The sequence below is a fragment of the Elephas maximus genome, chromosome 24 (genome assembly GCF_024166365.1).
Source record: "Elephas maximus indicus isolate mEleMax1 chromosome 24, mEleMax1 primary haplotype, whole genome shotgun sequence".
NCBI classification, from domain to species: domain Eukaryota; kingdom Metazoa; phylum Chordata; class Mammalia; order Proboscidea; family Elephantidae; genus Elephas; species Elephas maximus.
Genome location: NC_064842.1, coordinates 6836686 through 6857061, shown reverse-complemented (window position 1 = coordinate 6857061; position 20376 = coordinate 6836686). Strand labels below are relative to the sequence as shown.

The window sequence follows — 20376 nt, the reverse complement described above, 5'->3', positions numbered from 1 at the left end:
TTCAGACTCTTTGATGTGGCCTAAACGTCTTGGCTTGGCATGGCACCTGCTACGTTGCCTGGATTCATCCCCAGTCAGCTCCGGACCCTGGGTCCAAAGGAGGCACTCCACTCCTGGCTCTTCTTTCTTGGTGATAACGAGGTTCCTTTCCACCGTTTGGTCCCCCCATATTCATGTCTTTGCCACATGAAAAATACATTCATCCCCATCATATCATCTCAAAAGTCTAAATGAACTCCAAGTCCAAATTCCATCCTGGGGAAAAATTTTTCTTCATCTGTGAATTCTAGAATATGAGTTACTGGCTTCCAGAGTACAACGGTGGGACAGACACATGCTAGATACTTCCATCACAAATGGGGGAAATTGGAGGGAAAGAAGGGATAAGAGGCACTGAGCAAGGCAGCAGAACACGTTACATTAGCTCTCAAAGGCACTCAGCTCTCCTTCTCCGTGAGCTGGCTCCTGCATCATCTCATGCCAGTCTCCTAGTTCTACGGCTGCCATTGCTTTGCTGCTCCTTCTCGCCACCCGTGCCTTGTCCAGTGTTAGAGTTCTCACTTCCTTCTGATCCCTCACCAGAACTGTCTCTGATGTCCCTAACTCCACCAACAGTCTCTCCAAGGCAATCTAGGCTTTTACTATCAGGAACTTTAAAACTCTTCCAGCCTCTATTACTCAATTCCAAAACCACTTCCACATTGTAGGTTACTGTTAGAGGTGCATCCCACTCCTAGTACCAAATTCCATCTTAGTCATCCAGTGCTGCTGTAACAAAAATACCACTAGTGGATGGCTTTAACAAACAGAAATTTATTCTCTCACAGTTTAGGAAGCTAGAAGTTGGAATTCAGGACACCATCTCCAGGGAAGCCTTTCTCTCTCTGTTGGCTCTGAGGGAAGGTCTTTGTCATCAATCTTCCCCTGGTCTAGGAGCTTGTCAGTGCAGGGACCCCTGGGTCTAAAGGACGCACTCTGTTCCTGGCTCTTCTTGCTTGGTGGTAATGAGGTCCCTCTCATCTCTGATCCACTTTTTCTTTTATATCCCAAAAGAGATTGACTGAAAATACAACCTAATCCTGTAGATTGCATCCTGTCCTGGTTCATTAACATAATTGCCTCTAACCCTGCCTCATTAACAACATCTAAAAAAAAAAAAGCACAAACCCATTGCTGTTGAGTCGAGTCTGACTCATAACACAGAGGTTAAGATTTATAACACATAGCATAATCACATCAGATCACAAAATGGTGGACAACCACACAATCCTGGGAATTATGGCCTAGCCAAGTTGACACACAGTTTTGCAGGACATAATTCAATCCATAATAACAGCGGCACAATTGAGGAGAAAAAGCAGAAATGCCTTTCTTGCTCAGAAGGACAAGACTGCAGAACAACTCTTGACTGTGGAAGATTCTCTGAACTACACCACAGGGGGACAGAGAACAGGGCTAAATGAGGAAGTCACCTTTGCCACTGATCTCTAGGGAGGATGGGCATCTACAAGTAATAAACAGTGCTAAAACTGCCAATTACTGTCCATTTAAAACAAGCATATAAAAGTTAAGCCAAACCTTGAAAATATTATACAGGGTGAAATAATTAAATTACAAAAGGGCAACTATGGTATGATCTCACTTACATAAAATGACAGGACCAGGCAAATGTAGGCACATGGATAGAAACCGAAGTTCATTCGTAAGTGGTTACCAGCCGTGGGAGAGAGAAGAGGGGCAGGGGGAGGTATTGTTTAGGAAGCAGTGAGTTCCTGTTTATAGTGATGGAAAGCACGGCATGGATAAAGGGTAATGGTGCACAACATGATTAATGTAATGGATATCACCAAGTTGTATACGTGAAAAATGTAAGATTAGCGAATGTTGTGTTGTGTGTGTGTGTGTGTGTGTGTATGTATACTTACAACAACAGCTAAACTAGTCCACACACACAGAGACACAACAACACAGTTACCATGCTCTGAGCTAGGGAGACCTCCTAATACTGCAAAGCACTGCCCTGGCCCTTCCCCAACACTGCCTGTCTAAAATACCCAATTCCAAAATAAAAAATGATAATAATTGTGAATAAATTACACATGACCCATTAATAAATATCCCAAGAACAAAAAGTGCATAAAGGATCAGGGAAGATAAATTGCTGACGGAAAATATATACCTGAAGAATGTGGCCACGTTTATGAAGAAAACCATCACCAAGCATATGGTCATGAATTAAAAGAAAGCATAATGCAACAATCAATTACTTCTTAAAATGAGTGCTGAGAGCAGAAACGTAGGGCCTTAGGAAAAAGAAACAGATGATAAAAGAAAGAAATGAAAACGAGTAAGTAGATTTTCAGTGGGCTGAACTACCCCAAATGCCCATCACACCCATCCCCAACTCCAAATACATGGAGCCACCAGATAAAATGTAAGAAAATAATTTTGGATATTTAACCAAACTCAAAACTGAGAAACAATATTGATACGATAGAAGTAGAGATGCAGTTAGAAACTCTGGTGGGAGGTAAAGTCAAATCAGCTTATAAGGTTATCAGGAACCATTTAAGGCTGTTGTGTCTGGCCCTCGAATTTCACTGCCCACCAAAGGAAAGGTTAAGTAAGAGCTCGGTGGGTGTGAGAGGCAGCACTGAGCTACCCATCTAAAACAAGGGATCTCAGTGGGAACAAGGTTAGACAGATCCCAGCTACCAGCAGCCGGGTAGTATGCCAGCTGCTTGGGCTATGTGAATGAAAGAAATTTCTCATGAGAAATCAGAGACTCAGACCTGAGCCGTATGCAGATATAAGGTCTAAAACCCCACCACCCGCATGGTGTTATGTATCACAGCCTGAACATTTATGACCACCACAATAAAATGTCCTCAAAACAGTGCAACTCATGGGGACTGGCAGAAGAAACTGCTTTGTAAGAAGATTTCCATAGTCCCAGACATGTGGGTCTCCAACAGAGTGGTCTATATGAGCTCATGCTCAAAAATTTTTTATAAAGTATAAGGAAATAAACTACCATGAAAGTGTTACAAGATACAAAAACAAAACGAAACAAAAAATAGGAGCATTTCCATTCTAAGAACTACAAATAAGAAAATTCGAAAGATAACTTAAGCGTAAACAAGAACAAGCCCATTGCCATGGAGCTGATTTCAACTCATAGCAACCCTGTGTGTCACAGGGTATAACTGAGCTGTATGGGGTCTTCTTGGCTGTAGTCTTTACAGAAGGAGATCACCGGGACTTTGGTCTGCAGCACCGGCTATAGTCTTCACAGAAGGAGATTGCCGGGACTTCGGTCTGCAGCACCACTGGGTGATTTCAAACCGTCAACTTTTCACTTAGCAGCTGAGTGCAGACCATTTGACCACCCAGGGAACTAGTATGTTGAAAACATTTAAAGATAAACTGGAAAATAGAAACTAAAAAACAACGACATATGAAAAAATGAGGGCAAGCAGGTTTTTCAAAAGAACTGGAGAAAAATGTAATCGTATAATAATTGAAATTAAAAACTCAATGGATGAATTCAACACACAACAATAACTGAACACAATGAACCCTGAAAACATTACGCTGAGCAAAATAAGTCGGTTGCAAAAGGACAAATAGTGCGTGATTTCACTTATGTGAAATGAATAAGTATACAGAAACCAAAGATTATTAGTGGTTATCAGGGGTGGGAGGGAGGGGGGAAGGGGAATTTGGCTTAAGGGGCACTGAGTTTACGTTAATGGTGACCGAAAAATTTGGAAACAGGATACTGAACAAAGATTGCACAATGTGAAGAACGTAATCAATGTCTCTAAATTATACTGTGGAAATTACTGAACTGGGGAAGGTTTTGCCGTGTATATTTTTGCTGTGATAAATAAAAAAATTATTAATTTTTAAAAATCTCAGACAAGTTTTTTATGTATATATAGATGAACTTATTTTAAAATTTATATTCTTGGTAAAGCTCTAGAATAGTTAAAACAATCTTGAAAAAGAAAATAAAGAGGGAGGAAACACTGCCCAATATTAGTGTTGACTCCATCTCCAGGCTTCCCTTCCTCGTCTGCCTTAGGCTGGAAGCTCCTCTGAAACCTGTCCGTGATGCTGAGAGCTGGAGTACTGGCGGCACAGCTTCCAGCATCATAGTAACACGCATATCAAGACAGCATGTACAACAAACTGACAGATGGACGATATCAATTATGATAATAAAATATAATTGAATCAAACATTGTTAAAAGACAGTGACTAGAAAACTGGAATATAAAAATCCATTATATGGATTGTAGAAGAGATACCAAAAAAACCAAACCCATTGCCGGGGGGCAGACTCTGACTCATCGTGACCCTACAGAACAGAGTAGAACTGCCCCATAGGGTTTCCAAGGTGTGGCTGGTGGATTCGAACTGCCAACCTTTTGGTTAGCAACCGAGTTCTTAATCATTGTGCCACCTCTAAAATATAAGAACATGAAAAAATGTAAAAAAAAGTGAGATAAAAAGACATAAAATGATATAAAGACAAGCAGTTAAGAACATAATGTTAGTGTGGTTAATATCAGATTAAATCAACCTTAAGTCAGAAAGTATTGGGAAAGAGATGATAAAAGATTTGATTCTTTATGAAGATTAAAAGAAAAAAAAACCTAATATTGTGGGAACCTAAGAGCCTTAAAATATTTAAAGCAAATATTGGTAGAACTAAAGGGTAAAACTGGCATTTCCACCAATATAATGTGAGATGTCTATATATCTCTCTCAGTTATTAAAGGAAATGTGAACATTATATTTAATAAGCTTAAATTGTAAATGTAATTTAAACTAATTTCACCAATTGAAGAAGAAAAAGAATATAATCACCTCAATAAATGCAGAAACATATCTGGTAATATTTGAAGTTCATTCATAATATACAAAAAATATAACAAAATATGAATAGAACTTTCTTAGTCTGAGAAACTATCAACTAAAAATCTCCAGAAACTAAGTTCTCATTGGTAGACTACTAGAGGCATTCCCTTTAAGATCAAGATCACCATGACGCTATCAGCACTCTAGATAACATTGCTACTACTGATGATAGTGTACTGGGATTAAATAAACAGAACTGTAATTATTTCAAATAATACAGTATTATATACATAGAAAGAACAGTCTGTTTCCATCAAGTTGATTCCAATTCATAGTGACCTCTGTGTAAAATTCTCCCCCAAATCAACAGACTAATTATTAAAAATCAATAATATTTTAGCCGGGTGGCTGAATATAAAATTAATACATAAAAATCAATTACATTTCTACACACCAGTCATAGTTAAAAAATGCAATTTCAAATAATATATCATTTACAAAACAAACAAAAATATATGATTTCCAGGAATAAATTTAACAAATGAAAAAAAGTTTTAAAACTTTACTCAGACATTAAAGACTTGCTTAGGCTCTGAATAAATGAGAAATATGTTCATTCATAGATTAAATACACACAAATGTCATTTCTTTCCTAACTGATCCATAGATGGACTGAAACTTCAATCAAATTCCATAAAGACTTCTTTAAGGGACTTGACAAGTTGATACTATAATATTTACATGGAGAAGCAAAGACCTAAGAATAACCAAGATACATACAAGTACATTTATTGCAGCTCTACTTGTGATAGTAGAAGATAAGAAATAATTACATTTCACTAGAGGACTGGCTGAATTAATTGTGATTTATCCATACCATAAAGTGCTTCTAAAAAAAGAAAGAGAGAAGCTCCTTAAGCACTGATACGGAACAATATTCAAGCTGTTATTTATAAGCAAGAAGAGCAAGGTAGGGAAGGGTGTGTATTCTATAAGTATTTTTTTTTTAAAGGGGATATATATACACACTGATATAAACAGAATACTTCTAGAAATATACATATTAAATTGGCAAGAATATTTGCTTTAGATGAGGGGAATTAGAGGGCAAGAGGATAAGAAATAACAGCTTGTGAGTGGCCATCTAAGGTACTCCAGTGGTCTCACCTGGTCTGGAGCAAGGGCTAATGAAGAAAACCAAAGACACAAGGAAAATATTAGCCCAAAGGACTAACAGACCACACGAACCACGCCTCCACCAGCCTGAGTCCAGAAGAATTCCATGGTGCCCGGCTACTACCACCTATAGCTCTAATAGGGATAACAGAGGGTCCTGGACAGAGCAGGAGAAAAACGTAAAACAAAATTCAAATTCACAAAAAAAGACCAGACTCGCTGGTCTGCTAGTCACTGGGTGGACCCTGAGGCTATGGTCTGGACTGCCCTGCTAACTCAGAACTGAAGCCACTGCTGAAGTCCACCTTTCAGCCAAAGATTAGACAGGCTTACAAAACAAATAAAAACACTCGTGAGGAAATGTGCTCCTTAGAACAATCAAGTATATGAGACCAAATGGGCAACACCTGTCCAAAAACAAAGCCAAGAAGGCAGAAAGGGACAGGAAAACTGGACAAATGGACACGGGGAACCTAAGGTGGAAAGGGAAAGGGGGAGAGTGCTGACACGCTGCAGGGACTGCACCCAATGTCACAAAATGGTTTGTGTATAAATTTTTGAATGAGAAACTAATTTGGGCTGTAAACTTTCACCTAAAACACAATAAAATTAAAAAAAAATTTCACATAAACAAACAAATCATAGTCTGTATATAAAAGGAAACATAAAAAGCAGGAACATAAAACAAGATGAGAGAAGTTGAAAAAATCATAACCATTAAGATGATGAAGGTAAACATTTTGTTGCTCAATTAAAATGCAAAAACTTGCATTGGTTGGAAAAACAAAATCCATTTATTTGCCTTTAGAGAACACCTAAAACAAAATAATACACGTAAGGTGAAAAATTGCAACAAACTCCCTAAGGGAATGATTGTACCAAACACAGTAAAATGAGAAATAAATTTGTTTAATGTTTAAAATACAACAAAAAGTTCAACCTCTAGAGGCTGAAAACCGAATTCCAAAGAGGGAGAAAAAATGCAAATAGAAAATGAGAGCGCTATATATCAAAATGCACAGGAAGTGGACAACACTGCATATAGAGAGAAGTAATAGCCTAAATGCTTTAATTGCTAAAAAGCAATAAACAAGGAAGCAGAGTAATAAACTTATGAGGCAAGAACTAAAAAACACTCCATATTAAGGAGCAGTAAGAACACAGGGCAACATGGTTTAAAGTAGCAAAAAACTGGATCACTGATACATGCAACAATAAGAAAGCTATTACGAATAATGATATTGATACAAATTTATCAACATGAAAATGTTCACAATATCTTGTTAATTGAAAGAAAACAGGTTACCAATCGTATATTGTATTAAGCCATTTTTGTAAAGTATGTTATGTGTAAGCATAGAAATAAAATAATAAACTGTATCAGGATATTATATTCTAAGTGCTTATGATATGCTAAGTACTGCTTAGGCATTTTACATGCATAGATTCAATTATGTTCATAAGAAACCTATGTGTTCATTTTATTATTTTCCCCATTTACAGATGAAGAGATTTAAAGTTTAAAAACTCACGCAAAGTCACACAGCTATTAAGTGGTAGTGGTCTGGAAAAACACACAGCAAATTATTCACAGTGCACATCAAAACTGCAATGAGAAATTATCTCACCTCTGCAAGAATGGCACCAATCCAAAAACAAAAAACAATAAGTGCTGGTGAGGTTGTGAGGAGACTGGAACTCTACTACACTGCTGGTCGGAATGTAAAATGGTACAAGCACTATGGAAAAGGATGTGTTGCTTCTTAAAAAGCTGGAAGTATAAATACCACATGACCCAGCAATCCCTCTCCTAGGTACACATCCTAGAGAAATAAGAGCCGCCACGTGAATAGACACAGGCACACCCGTGTTAACTGCGGCATAATTCACAAAAGCAAAAAGATGGAAACAACTTAAGTGCCCATCAGTGAATGCGTGGATAAACTATGGTACATACAGACAATGGAATACTAAGCAACGGTAAAGAATAAAGATGAATCCATGAAACATGTCACAACATGGATGAATCTGGAGGACATCATGTGCAACAAAATAAGCCAATCACAGAAGGACAAGTATTGTATGAGACCATTATTATAAGAACTCAAGAAAATGTTCAAATAAATGTTAATAGCATTTATTTTTGAACAACGAGAATATAGATGAGTTTTTGTTTTATTTGCATTTTCAGTTTTTCTACAATAAACATGCCTTATTTGTGGAAAAAATTGTTATTAAAAGATGAAAGGAAGATATTTAATCAGGAAACAGAAAAGTAGGTAAAAAAATCTGAAAGGTTGCTGTTTGAAAAATAATAAAACAGGTGTGACAATTTTAAGAGATAAAAACTTAGAGTTAAATATGAGAAATAGATTATAAAAACAAATAAAATAGACATTTAAAATATAAATACTATCATGGTATCATATTTTTAAATGTAAATAAACTAAATAATTATCTGCAAATTGATTCTAACAGACAGTTTCATGAATTATTTCTTGTAAATTGCTGAAGAACAATAATTCCCATGCCATATAATCTATTCAATTCATCTAATAAATATAGCAAAAACCTGATACTGAGGCGCGACAATTGCAAGACAAGAAAGAAAATTACAAGCAATCATTCCTGCAAATCTGGATATATGTATCCTTAATCAAATACTAACATAATTTAGTAATGAGTCAAAATAATAATTGACAATAGCCCAATTATACCCATCCCAAGAACACACTGATGGTTCAATATTAGAATATGTATTAATAAAATATGCATCCTATAGTATGTCAATAAATCATAAAGGAAAAGGCTTATATATAATTATTTCAATTGATGCTAGAAAAAAACTTTTGTTAAATTCAATTTTCATTCTTGGTTTAAAACACTCTGAGGTAGAAATAACAGAATGACTCTTTAATACATAAAAATACCAATCTAAAACCAAGTGTCAGCACAGATATACCCTACTGTCTAGTGATGAGACACATTTCCATTAAATTGAGGAAGAAAACAATGGTTAGTGGAAATACTTGTTGAACAGAAGATATACCCTTTTCTAAAGACACTTGTCTTAGTCATCTACCCCTAATCCCCACTGCCGTCGAGTCGATTCGGACTCATAGCGACCCTATAGGACAGAGTAGAACTGCCCCATAGAGTTTCCAAGGAGTGCCTTGCGGATTCAAACTGCCAACCTTTTGGTTAACAGCTGTAGCACTTAACCACTACGCCACCAGGGTTTCCGATTCAGTCATCTAGTGCTGCTATAACAGAAATACCACAAGTGGATAGCTTTAACAAACACAAATTTTTCTCTCATAGCCTAGGAGGCTAGAAGTTCAAATTCAAGCCACCAGCTCCAGGAGAAGGCTTTCTCTCTGTGTCAGCTCTGGGAGAAGGTCCTTGTCATCAATCTTCCCCTGGGTTTAGGAGTTTCTCAGTGCAGGGACCTCGGTCCAAAGGATGCACTCCACTCCTAGTTCTTCTTGCTTGGTGGTAATGAGTTCCCTCTTTCTATCCTCTCTCACCTTTTATCTCTTGTAAGATAAAAGGTGATACATGCCACACACCAGGGAAACTCCCCTTACATGGGATCAGGGCTGTGACCTGAGTTAGGGTGTTGCATCCCACCCTGATCTTGCCTCATCAACCACAGGCAGAGATTAGGATTTACAACACGTGGGACAATTGCATCAGATCACAAAATGGAGGACAACCACACAATATTGGGAATCACAGCCTAGCCAAGTTGACACATATTTTGGGGGGAAACAATTTAATCCATGACACCACCCTTCTACATGTTTGCCTCTTTAGGGACTTTCTCATATTCAGGGCTAGGAGTAGGGTGAAACAAGTGAGGCCCCTAAAACGCAAAATTTATGCCCATACTCACTTTTAGGTTGTGAAAGTGCAAGGCCAGCACATGTATGACCTTGATCACGCGTGCCTCCTTCAGTTTCACACCTCATCCTAATCCAGCCCTACCCGTATTCCCTCCCTCTTGCCTGTTCTACTGGCTATTTCTCTTTGAGGAGCTCAAGTCTGCCCTTTGGAAGATAGCAAGCCCATCTCTAGAACTTCAGAATTCTCAGGCAAAAATCAAATAGCAGTCTTACGTCCCATGTGTTCCAAAGTTTTCTAACTTCTCCCATTGACTAAATCCCACTGAAGCTGCCCCAAATCTTTGCTGCTTTTCCCAAAGAAATCATCTTAATAAATTCTCTATACTTAATCTCCAAAGACCAGATGCTTTTATATCAGAGCTTCGAACTGGTTCATTCTGGTTTGAACCCCTGCTAAGAATCTGCATTTCCATTTCCGACTCATAGCCACCCTATAGGACAGAGTAGAACCACCCCATTGACTGTCCAAGGAGTGCCTGCTGGATTTGAACTGCCGACCCTTTGGTTAGCAGCCATAACACTTAACCACTACACCACCAGGGTTTCCATATTTCCACCCCAGATATGCTAAATCAGAACCTACATTTAATGAGATCCCCAGGTACACTGAATCAAAATCTACATTTTAACAAGATCTCATTTAGTATATCTGGGGTGGAAATGCAGATTCTCAGCAGGGGTTCAAGACTGAATGAACTAGTTCCAAGCCCTGTTATACATTCACAACATACGTGAGGGATTCGAGTTGGGAAATTAGTGCTTAGATATTTATGTTATATATCATTTTAGGGTTTCAGAAAAAGTGTCTATTTTAACAACTTATTGCCATTATTCTCTGTAGCTCGTAGAATTTTACAAGCAAAATATGTGGAAATATTTTTGAAAGAAAAACTACTATATAAATGCCATCTATTATTAATTATGGCGCCCGGGTTAAGAGCTGGGCTGCTAACCCAAAGGTCAGCGGTTCAAAACCACCAGTCTCTCCTTGGAAACCCTAGGGGGTAGTCCTACTCGTCATGTAAGGTCGCTATGCGTCAGAAGCCACTCTACAGCGTATAACAACAATTATTAGTTACCGTTGGTGTTAGATGCCTTCGAGTTGGTTTTGACTTATAATGGCCCCATGTGACAGAGCAGAACTGCCCCATAGGGTTTGCTAGGCTTCATTCTTTACAGGAGCAGATCGCCAGGTCTTTTCTCCTGCGGAGCCGCTGGGTGGGTTTGAACTGCCAACCTTTTGGTTAGCAGCCAACATTTAACCGTTGCGCCACCAGGGCTCCTTATTATAACTATTTCTTTTTAACCTAAATGAATTGTTGGCACATGTTCACACAGGTCATTAGAAGAGCGTATATCACGAGAGAAAAAGCAAACAAACCACTTTAAACGTAATGTGAAAACATAATACATGCAGCTTTGGAAAAGCGGCGTGAATGGCGATGCAATGCCTGTATTTGCGTAAACCTACAGAAGACGTCATTTGATAGCCGGAATCCACGGGTTACCTTCCTACGTGTTTAAAAAACAAACAGACAAACAACTAGCAGTACATCAGCCCCTTTGAGTACGTGTCATCTTCTTCTCTCAATGGTTGTTGCTATGGCACATGCTTCGGAAAATACAACTGGGGCTCGAAAAAATTAAGGTTTCATTTTTGGCATCTTTTAACAGATAAATCCATCTCATAATGACGTAATTTTACTGGATCTGAACTGTGTTGGATAGGACAAAGATAGGCTTATCCCATATACGAATAATCTAATTTATATCCAGAGTAAAACCATATAACAACAATCATTTTTGTAAGATAAATAGCGTGATATATCTGACCCCTACCAATAAATTTCAGCATAAAATGTAACTAAGTTTTAGGAAGTATTTCTAAGTATGGTAATGCTCAATATTTTTCTGTAATCTCTCTAAAATTGTCACCAGTCCACTACTCACCTGATTGCATCATTGGTCTCCGAAACAGCTTTCAAATACTCCTTCAAATAATAATAATTAAAGCAGTATTTCCGAATCCTATAGCCTCGCCATCGTCTCTGAATCTATTGGTGTGGATAAAAAGACAAAATAGGCCATTCGAAAACATTAATAGCTCTTCAAAATCAAGGTGATAACTCATATCAAAGTCTTTTATGCCTTCACACTAATAAAACAGCATACAGGTTGCTGATGTAGGTTTTACTCATAGATTTACTACAAAATATTACACAGATAAAAACATACACACAGGTTATAATTTATTTTAAAATATTTACACCTATTTTATAAAACATTAAACTCTGAAATTGAGAGACAAAAAGTTGCTTTATAAAATCCTGCCACTTCCACTTCCTGAACAAATGACATTTTTTTTATAATCTATTAGCTTTTAAAGATTGTATTCAGTCTCAATGAAATTAAAATTTTTAATGGGCTTTTTAAATTCGGTGGTTTTCAAAATCTTTAAACAAAATGTTATTGTATCTTAATCATTACCTTTTAATACTTCTTCAATGGCAACAACAATAATGCCTACCATTTCTTAAGTTTTTATTACGTGTCAGGCACTATTCTGGAACCCTGGTGCTGTAGTGGTTAAGAGCTACGGCTGCTAACTAAGAGGTCAGCATTTCGAGTCCACCAGCTGCTCCTTGGAAACCCTATGGGGCAGTTCTACTCTGTCCTATGAGTCAGAATTGACTTGACGGCAACAGGATTGGTTTGGGTTTGTTTTTTTTTTTTTCTTTTTTTTTGGAGGCACTATTCTAAGGGTTCTGCTTGTATTTACTCATTTAATCTTTAGCACAATCCTTAAAAAAAGAAAAAAAAGTTTTTTTTATGAGATAAATATTTTTATTACTTTATTTATAAGTGAGAAGACTGTTAAAAAGAGAGGTTACATTAATTTTCCCTTAATGTACAGCTGATAGTAATGGATCCAGAATCAAATTAAGGCTTCAGAGAGAGCTCATTCTTTTAACCAATACAACTGAGAACAGAAGTGGAGTGTAATTTTCAATGAATATACTTTTCTACTGAAATTATCTGTTTTTATATCTCCTACTTTTTTTTTTTTTTACTGTAATACGGGCATTCAAATAGTTTAATCTTTCCAGAACATACAGTCAGTGCTTTTTTTAGGATAGGAGGAATTCGGGCGGGGGCATCTAAGAAACATACAAATGTGGACTTCTGGATGTCTTATAAAACCTCTGTAACAATGAGGCAGTCAGTCTCCTTAGGCCCTAACTACCTTTGCTAATACAACCAAATCTATGATAAAGACTCAATAATGATAATAATAATGTAGCGATCTTAACTTTACGGTAAATAAAAACAAAAACATCTGAATGTCGTTAAAGAAGTAGAAAAAGAAGAAACAGCAAAAATTGAAAAACATTAGTCTCGGGGAACATCTAGCTCAATTGGCATAACTGTTTACAAAGAAAATGTTCTACATTCTACTTTGATGAGTAGCGTCTAGGGTCTTAAAAGCCTGTTAGTGGCCATCTCGGATACTCCACTGGTTTCACTCCTTCACAAGCAAGGGCGAATGAAGAAAACTCAAAGACACAAGGGAAAGATTAGTCCAAAGCACTAATGCATCACGACTGCCATGGCCTCCACTATACTGAGTCCAGCACAACTGGATGGTGCCCAGCTACCATACTGACTGCTCTGACAGAGATCACAATAGATGGTCCCAATGCAGAACGAAGTTCTAACTCACAAAAAAAGGCCAGACTTCCTGGCCTGACAGAGACTGGAGAAACCCCAAGAGTATGAACCCCAGACACCCTTTTAGCTCAGTAATGAGGTCACTCCTGAGGTTCACCCTTTAGCCAACGATTAGACAGGTCCATTAAAAAAATAAATAAAACGAGACTAAAAGAGCACACCAGCTCAGGGGCAAGGACTAGAAAGTAGGAGGGGACAGGAAAGCTGGTAATAGGGAACCCCATGGTTGAGAAGGGAGAATGTTGTTGGCATGTCATGGGGTTGTTAACCAATGTCATAAAACAATATGTGTAAAACACTAACTGTTTAATGAGAAACTAGTTTGTTCTGTAATTTCATCTAAAGTACCAAAAAAAAAAAAAAAATTGAAAAACACTAACCCAGCCTCGCGTTAAGATTTAAGGTCATTCCCTAAAGTTTTCCAGCAGCTTACACTATTTATGGAAGACTCACATGACGACTGATTTTCTTGCAGCAAATGAAGTCCTCCCTATTTCAGCGCAGCTTTGTAGGTGAAACTTCTTCTCTATACACATTTTTTTTTTTTAAATGGGGAAAGGGTAACATAGAGACTTGACCCTGGTCCTTTGGGTTTATCCCTAAAGCCTAATAAGCCTTTTTAACTAAAAGAGATTTAGTTGAAAATTTTTAAGTTGAATGATGGATCAATAAAGAACAAATGAGAAAAATGTTTTACCTGAATCATGATCTTTAATTTTTCTTGGTTCTAAAATATGGCTATTTTTTAAAGATATTTTACAATCTGAGAAAGTAAATGTTAAGATTTTGAGGAAGTGTTTCAGTCATCCTCTCAGTGGGAGAATAGCTAACAGTATTGGAGATATCATGCAAAATAGCTTGTAAGAACAATTAAATCAGAGACAGAAATTCCACAAAATAAAACCATGTAGTAGAGAAAACTAATATAAAATAAAGTTATAGAATGTGTTTTCCAAAATATTTTTCAAGTGATCTTATTTCAGAAATCAACTGTTTAAATAAAAAAATTAAAATCAAATTTTCTAAATTTACAGTCAGTTTAGAAACTACTTCCCCCCATCCCTCATCACCACTGTCATTGTTGTTAGGTGCCATTGAGTCAGTTCCAACCCATAGTGACCCTATGTACAACAGAAGGAAACACTCCCCGGTCTTGCGCCATCCTCATAGTCATTGTTATGTTTGAGCCCATTGTTGCAGCCACCGTGTCAATTCATCTCTTTGAGGGTCTTCCTCTTTATTGCTGACCCTTTACTTTACCAAGTGTGATATCCTTCTCTAGGGACTGGCCCCTCCTGATAACATGTCCAAAGTATGTGAGGTGTAGTCTCACCATCCTTGCTTCTAAGCAGCATTCTGGCTGTACTTCTTCCAAGAGAGATTTGTTCATTCTTTTGGCAGTCCATGGTATAGTCAACATTCTTTGCAAACGCCATAATTTGAAGGCATCAATTCTTCTTCAGTCTTCCTTATTCATTGTCCAGCTTTCACATGCATATGAGGTGATTGAAAACACCCCACTTGTGTGACCAAAATCATATTATGGCTGACCGAGAAAGAGGAAGAATTCATATAAACCACTTGCCTAATGAAAAAGAATAATCAATTTGAATATGTGTATGTATGTAAATTACACAGGCAAATAAGTGAGTATTTTCATGGCTTATCTAATTTAATCATTGCAGCATCATTCTGAGGTGGGGGTTATTATTAGCCTCATTTAATAGAAGAGAAAATTGGTGCTATAGAAGCTAAATAATTGCCTAAGATAATATAAATGCTTGGATTGCTTCTAATGTTTCAGTATAATTTTACTGCATATACAGCAATGATTTTATTAAGGAAGAGAACACTTGTAAACACACTTACTGACAGAAAATCCATCATCAGGGATAAAAGTGGCCCAGGAAGCACAGGGAAATATTAGGATATCAAATGAAAATATCATTACCTTCTGGATAAAATAAGATTAAATGTGCTACAGAACATAAAAGATGCATGCTGGAGTACTGAGAGGGAAAGAGAGAAGATGGTGATGTCTGATAGCCAAAAGCAGACAGTGGGTACGCCCGTATTGAGGAAAGAGGCCTGGAGGGTTAGAAACTGAAATTGGTTGAAAAATAGGTGCTAACATACGAAGAGCTCCTTGCAAATAAAAAAAAAAAAGAGCCAATGAGATGCGCTCCTTCCCTCTCCAAATCCAGCAACGACTAGAAACAGCACCAACCCTACCTCAGAGACCATACAATTGCTGTGTTCTCAGGGAACCTCCTAATACCCCAGATATCTGCCCAAAAGTAGGCTAAAATTTCTTTCTAAGACAAATCCTTTTATTCACAGTTGGATAATAAAGAGAATAATAAGTAAGTGATAGTTAAAGTAACAAATTAAAACTCATCCCCATTAAAGTATAGTCAGTCAATCTCAGTGGCTTTGTTAGAGATAAGTCAGTAAAAAATGACCTGGAAGACACTGAGCATTTGAGTGGGTAAAGAGGCTGCCATCAAGTGAGGATATAAAATTTATTGAGCTCCAGGTATTATGCAAACTGCTTTAATTCTCACACTAGCCGTGTGAAGAGGGCACAAACTCCAGGTCAAAAAGGAAGAAGATACAGGTAAACTTGCTCAAGGTCACATACCCAGTAAAAGAGTAAATGGCAAAGTCAGGTTAGATACTCAGGTCTGTCTTCCTTCAAAGCCCATGTTCTTTTCATTAAAACATCTGAAGTATATACTTTATAAAGTATGTGCATGTGTGTTTTTGCGTGTGTGTTCTTTAATTTAAAAGGTAACATTTTCTTGCATTATAAGGAGCAATGTTTAATGAATTGCTAATTGATGTAATAAGCCACAATATACCTGGAATCCTACTTTAGTTTGTTGCAGGAACAAACGACATTTTGATTTTTGCCTAAATTTCCTGTTGGTATCCCAGTACTAGTGAATAATCTTTTAATTAACGCGGGGGAGGGGGGGAAGTATTTTCAAAAGGCAAAGCAAATTTTGATAATAACTTTTCAATTCCAAGGTGAAAGGGTTATTATTCCCCCCCGCCCGCAAAAAAGGCTACTATTCATGCCCTTCAAAGTAATCAGCAACTTTCAGAAGTGATTGGTATAAAACAATTATTGTCATTGATCAGCTCTGTACAGATAATTTTAAACAAAGTCATTCTGTGCTCAGCAGATTACAGCTTGTTAACGGGCAAGTTCTAAATGACCTCTTAAGCTAGTCAAATCAATGATGCATATTCCTCATTAAGTAACATCAGGATGTAAGTGGTCTTATAAATAATGTTTATTTTAAGCACTAAAACAAATGGCAAAACCTTGATATATCAAAAGCCATCTGCTCATAGAAAAGGTTTCCCTCTATTGGGCTTACTATTATTCCTGTATATCCATAGTAATCTTAATGCAACCAAAGGGCAAAAATAGAATAACTTGAAAAAATAAAAATAATTTAAAAATAAAATGAAGACACAGAAAACAAAGTCACTGATAACAAGCCACCCAGTGTGAATGCTCTAAACACATACGAGAGCCTAGAAGTAAAAAAAAAAAAAATAGGACCCAGTTATTCAGAATCATCCTCTTATTTACTCTAACGCTCAGCTTTCCAGAAAACTATATAGTGAGTTCAGAAGAAGGGTTTACCTGATGTTCAGAATAGGAAGTTAAATAGCTAGTCATACAATCCAAGTTTTAATTCTAAGTGCCACTGCATTGCCATGGAAAAATCATACAGAAACGTACAAATGAAAATCTTGATTACCTGGGTATTTTAGCAGAAGACTCTGGATAATTACTCCATAAGTTATGCCTTCTCTTCACATTTTGTCTCCCCACTATCCTACTTTATATTTCTTTTCTCTATAAAATGATTTAATCATTTCACAATGATATTGGTGCTACAAGTAGCAGGAGGAGATACTCTTTTGCTTGGTGATGAACATTTAAACACCCCTCCATCATCGGGCAAAGGTCTGAGTTGTCCAAATGGATAGTTCCTCTCTTTCTCCTTAGGCTCATGTTTTGGGATATATTTTTCCCCTGCCAGGCTGTCAGTCGGTGAGAAAGGGGCTGGGGAAACTACAGAGGAAAGAAGATAAAAAAGAGGACAAGATTCAAAAGACTTCTCCAAACCCTTTATAACCAAAGACCATGGACTGGTATCTTCAAATATTCATATGTAATATCAGCAATTTTGACAACTAAACCCTAATTCAGCTCATTAAAAACAAAATTGTGAGCATAGACATAGGAATCAATTCAAAATTTCATACATAAATGAAAGATAGGAGAACCATCTAAATCATTCCCCAAAAGTATGCAAAATTCTAGGACTTAGAAGTCATCTCAAACCATATAAATCACCAGGAATTAAATAAGATGTTCTTATGTATTTCCTGTAAATTCTCTACATATTTTAGAGAACTTAAAGCATAGTTCATTGCTGCAAATTGCCATAAAGGTTAATAGCTGTATTTTTTTTAAATAAATATGTATGTACTGCCACTCCCCAAAACCAAACCCACTATAGTGCTTTGCTTGATCAAGAAGATCAGGAGGAAAGAAGATGGGTTAATTTAAAAATGACTCTAGTTTCTGCCTTGGCATCTGAGTGAATGGCTGAAGAAGACAATAAGGAAAGCAGTATTTGGAAGGAATGGGGTTTCCATCCTTCTTTTGTTCTTTAGAAACCCTGGTGGCATAGTGGTTAAGAGTTCGGCTGCTAACCAAAAGGTCGGCAGTTCAAATCCACCAGGCACTCCTTGGAAACTCTATGGGGTAGTTCTGTTCTGTGCTATAGGGTTGCTAAGGGTTGGAACAGACTCCATGGCAACTGGTTTTTGTTTTTTTTTTTCTCTTCATCTCTTTCCTTATGTTCCCGTCTTCCTTATTTTATCCTTTTATTTATTCTTCCCTCCTTCTTTTACCTTTTTCCTATTATAACTTTTATAGCATTTATCATACTCCATTATAGTTACTTACTTGCCTGCCTCCTCTTCTAAACTGTTAGCTCATCTAAGGCAGGGACTAGGTCTTACTCATTTTGTATTCCCGGGACCTAACAGAATGTCTAGTACGTAAGACATCTCCAGTATATTTCTCCTGAATTAATTTATCTCTCTCTTCATAGCCATCTAATCTTGGAGTTATTATCCTGAACATAAATCCTTACTTCATATTATTATAAATATGAAAATATTATAAATAGCTTAGGAGACAGATGAATCCTCATATATCTGACATGAACTTTAAAATTTTCTAAAGCCATCCATATAGTCTTTTCTCATAGATTTTTATATTATAGACATGGTAAAAAAACAAAGCAATTGATGTTTCTAGTTCCATTAGTTTTTAGAAATTAAAATTTTTAATATATAGATTCAGAGCACCAAGAGGGAAAGGGCCAGTTACGGTATTTTGCTGATTGGCTGTTTTAAGTGATTTTCAGTGTACACTTCCTTTTTTCATTACAGATTTTAATTTCACTTTCCTTAGTGAGCATCTCAGAAACCCTGGTGGTGCAGTGGTTAAGAGCTACAGCTGCTAACCAAAAGGTCAGCAGTTCCAATCCACCAGGTGCTCCTTTGAACTTCTACGGGGCAGTTCTACTCCATCCGATAGGGTCACTATGAGTTGGAATTGATGGCAACGGGCTTGGTTTTGGTTTTAATGGAGCATCTGTACTTGAACTGAAATGTACTGGGGCACTGATTTCAAGTTAAATCATATAAAATAACCACAATAGTAAAAAATAAGTTGAGACCCTCCGAGTTTCAGCAGAATACCACTAAGTATACGTGGTTGATCAACCACACGTGCAAGTTTTCCAGAGGAAGCGGAATTCTACCTGAAACATGAATCAATTCCATCTATTAAAAGACAAACAAACCGACCCAGTGCTGTCGAGTCGATTCTGACTCCTGGCAACACCTGCAGTACTGTAAAATGCTGTCAGCTTTAATCATTACCATGTCTGTCATTCCTCCCATATCTCTGAAACTGAGAGGAATAAACATGATGGAGCACACTCTATAAGAAGATCTTTAAGACACTGCATACTACCACTTGCGGAAATTCACAGTCACATGATATTGCTCCAGTTGTCCCAGGACAAACAAGCAAATGAGGACTCAGGATATCTGAGATGACACCATGGAGGCTTTTCAAGGGCATCATAAAGAGTAAGTATTTCCCAGAGATTCTACCTTTGTTAACTTCCAAGGTCTGTGCCAGATTATATCCACCAATGTTGTTTAGCTTCTTGAAGACCAGTGTATTCTATGAGTTAATTTAGAAAAAGAGAGATCAGCAGGTAAAGGTAACTCTCCTAGAAAATTCTGTGGGGTTCCTAAAATTTTAACAAAGTTAGCGTCTCCTGTTTTTTTCCATTAACATTTCAGGGTCCAAAACACGTACAGTGGAGGACAAACACAACCAAATGCAGACTTTTGGATGACAAAGTCTGTGTGATCTGCACCTTGGACTTCAAGCAGGAAAAGAAATGACAGAGTTTCTTTTTCTTGCAATAGAAGTGTTTTCATCTAGCATTATGATGGATGACAAATTCTGGTTCTGGCAATAGGGATATGTCACAGCCTGAATGTCCTTTTGGATGGTGAGATTTTTCATCCTAAGCCATCTACTTCTATATGCAAGGGGAAGCATGTGACATTGAATTAGGATGCC

The 20376-nt window shown here is 37.2% G+C and overlaps 1 protein-coding gene across 16 annotated transcripts in view; it reads right to left on the bottom strand.

The window, feature by feature from the left end:
• The window catches only part of SPATA17 (spermatogenesis associated 17), a 360593-nt gene that overhangs the window by 285275 nt on the left and 54942 nt on the right, over positions 1-20376 (bottom strand). For all 16 annotated transcript variants that reach the window (XR_007515263.1, XR_007515262.1, XR_007515264.1 and 13 more), the window contains one exon: positions 11898-12001. Coding sequence is in view for 13 of the 16 variants with exons in the window: in XM_049868175.1 (XP_049724132.1) it covers positions 11898-12001 (104 nt within the window). In the remaining 3 variants the exon portion in view is untranslated. The remainder of the gene's footprint in view (positions 1-11897; positions 12002-20376) is intronic.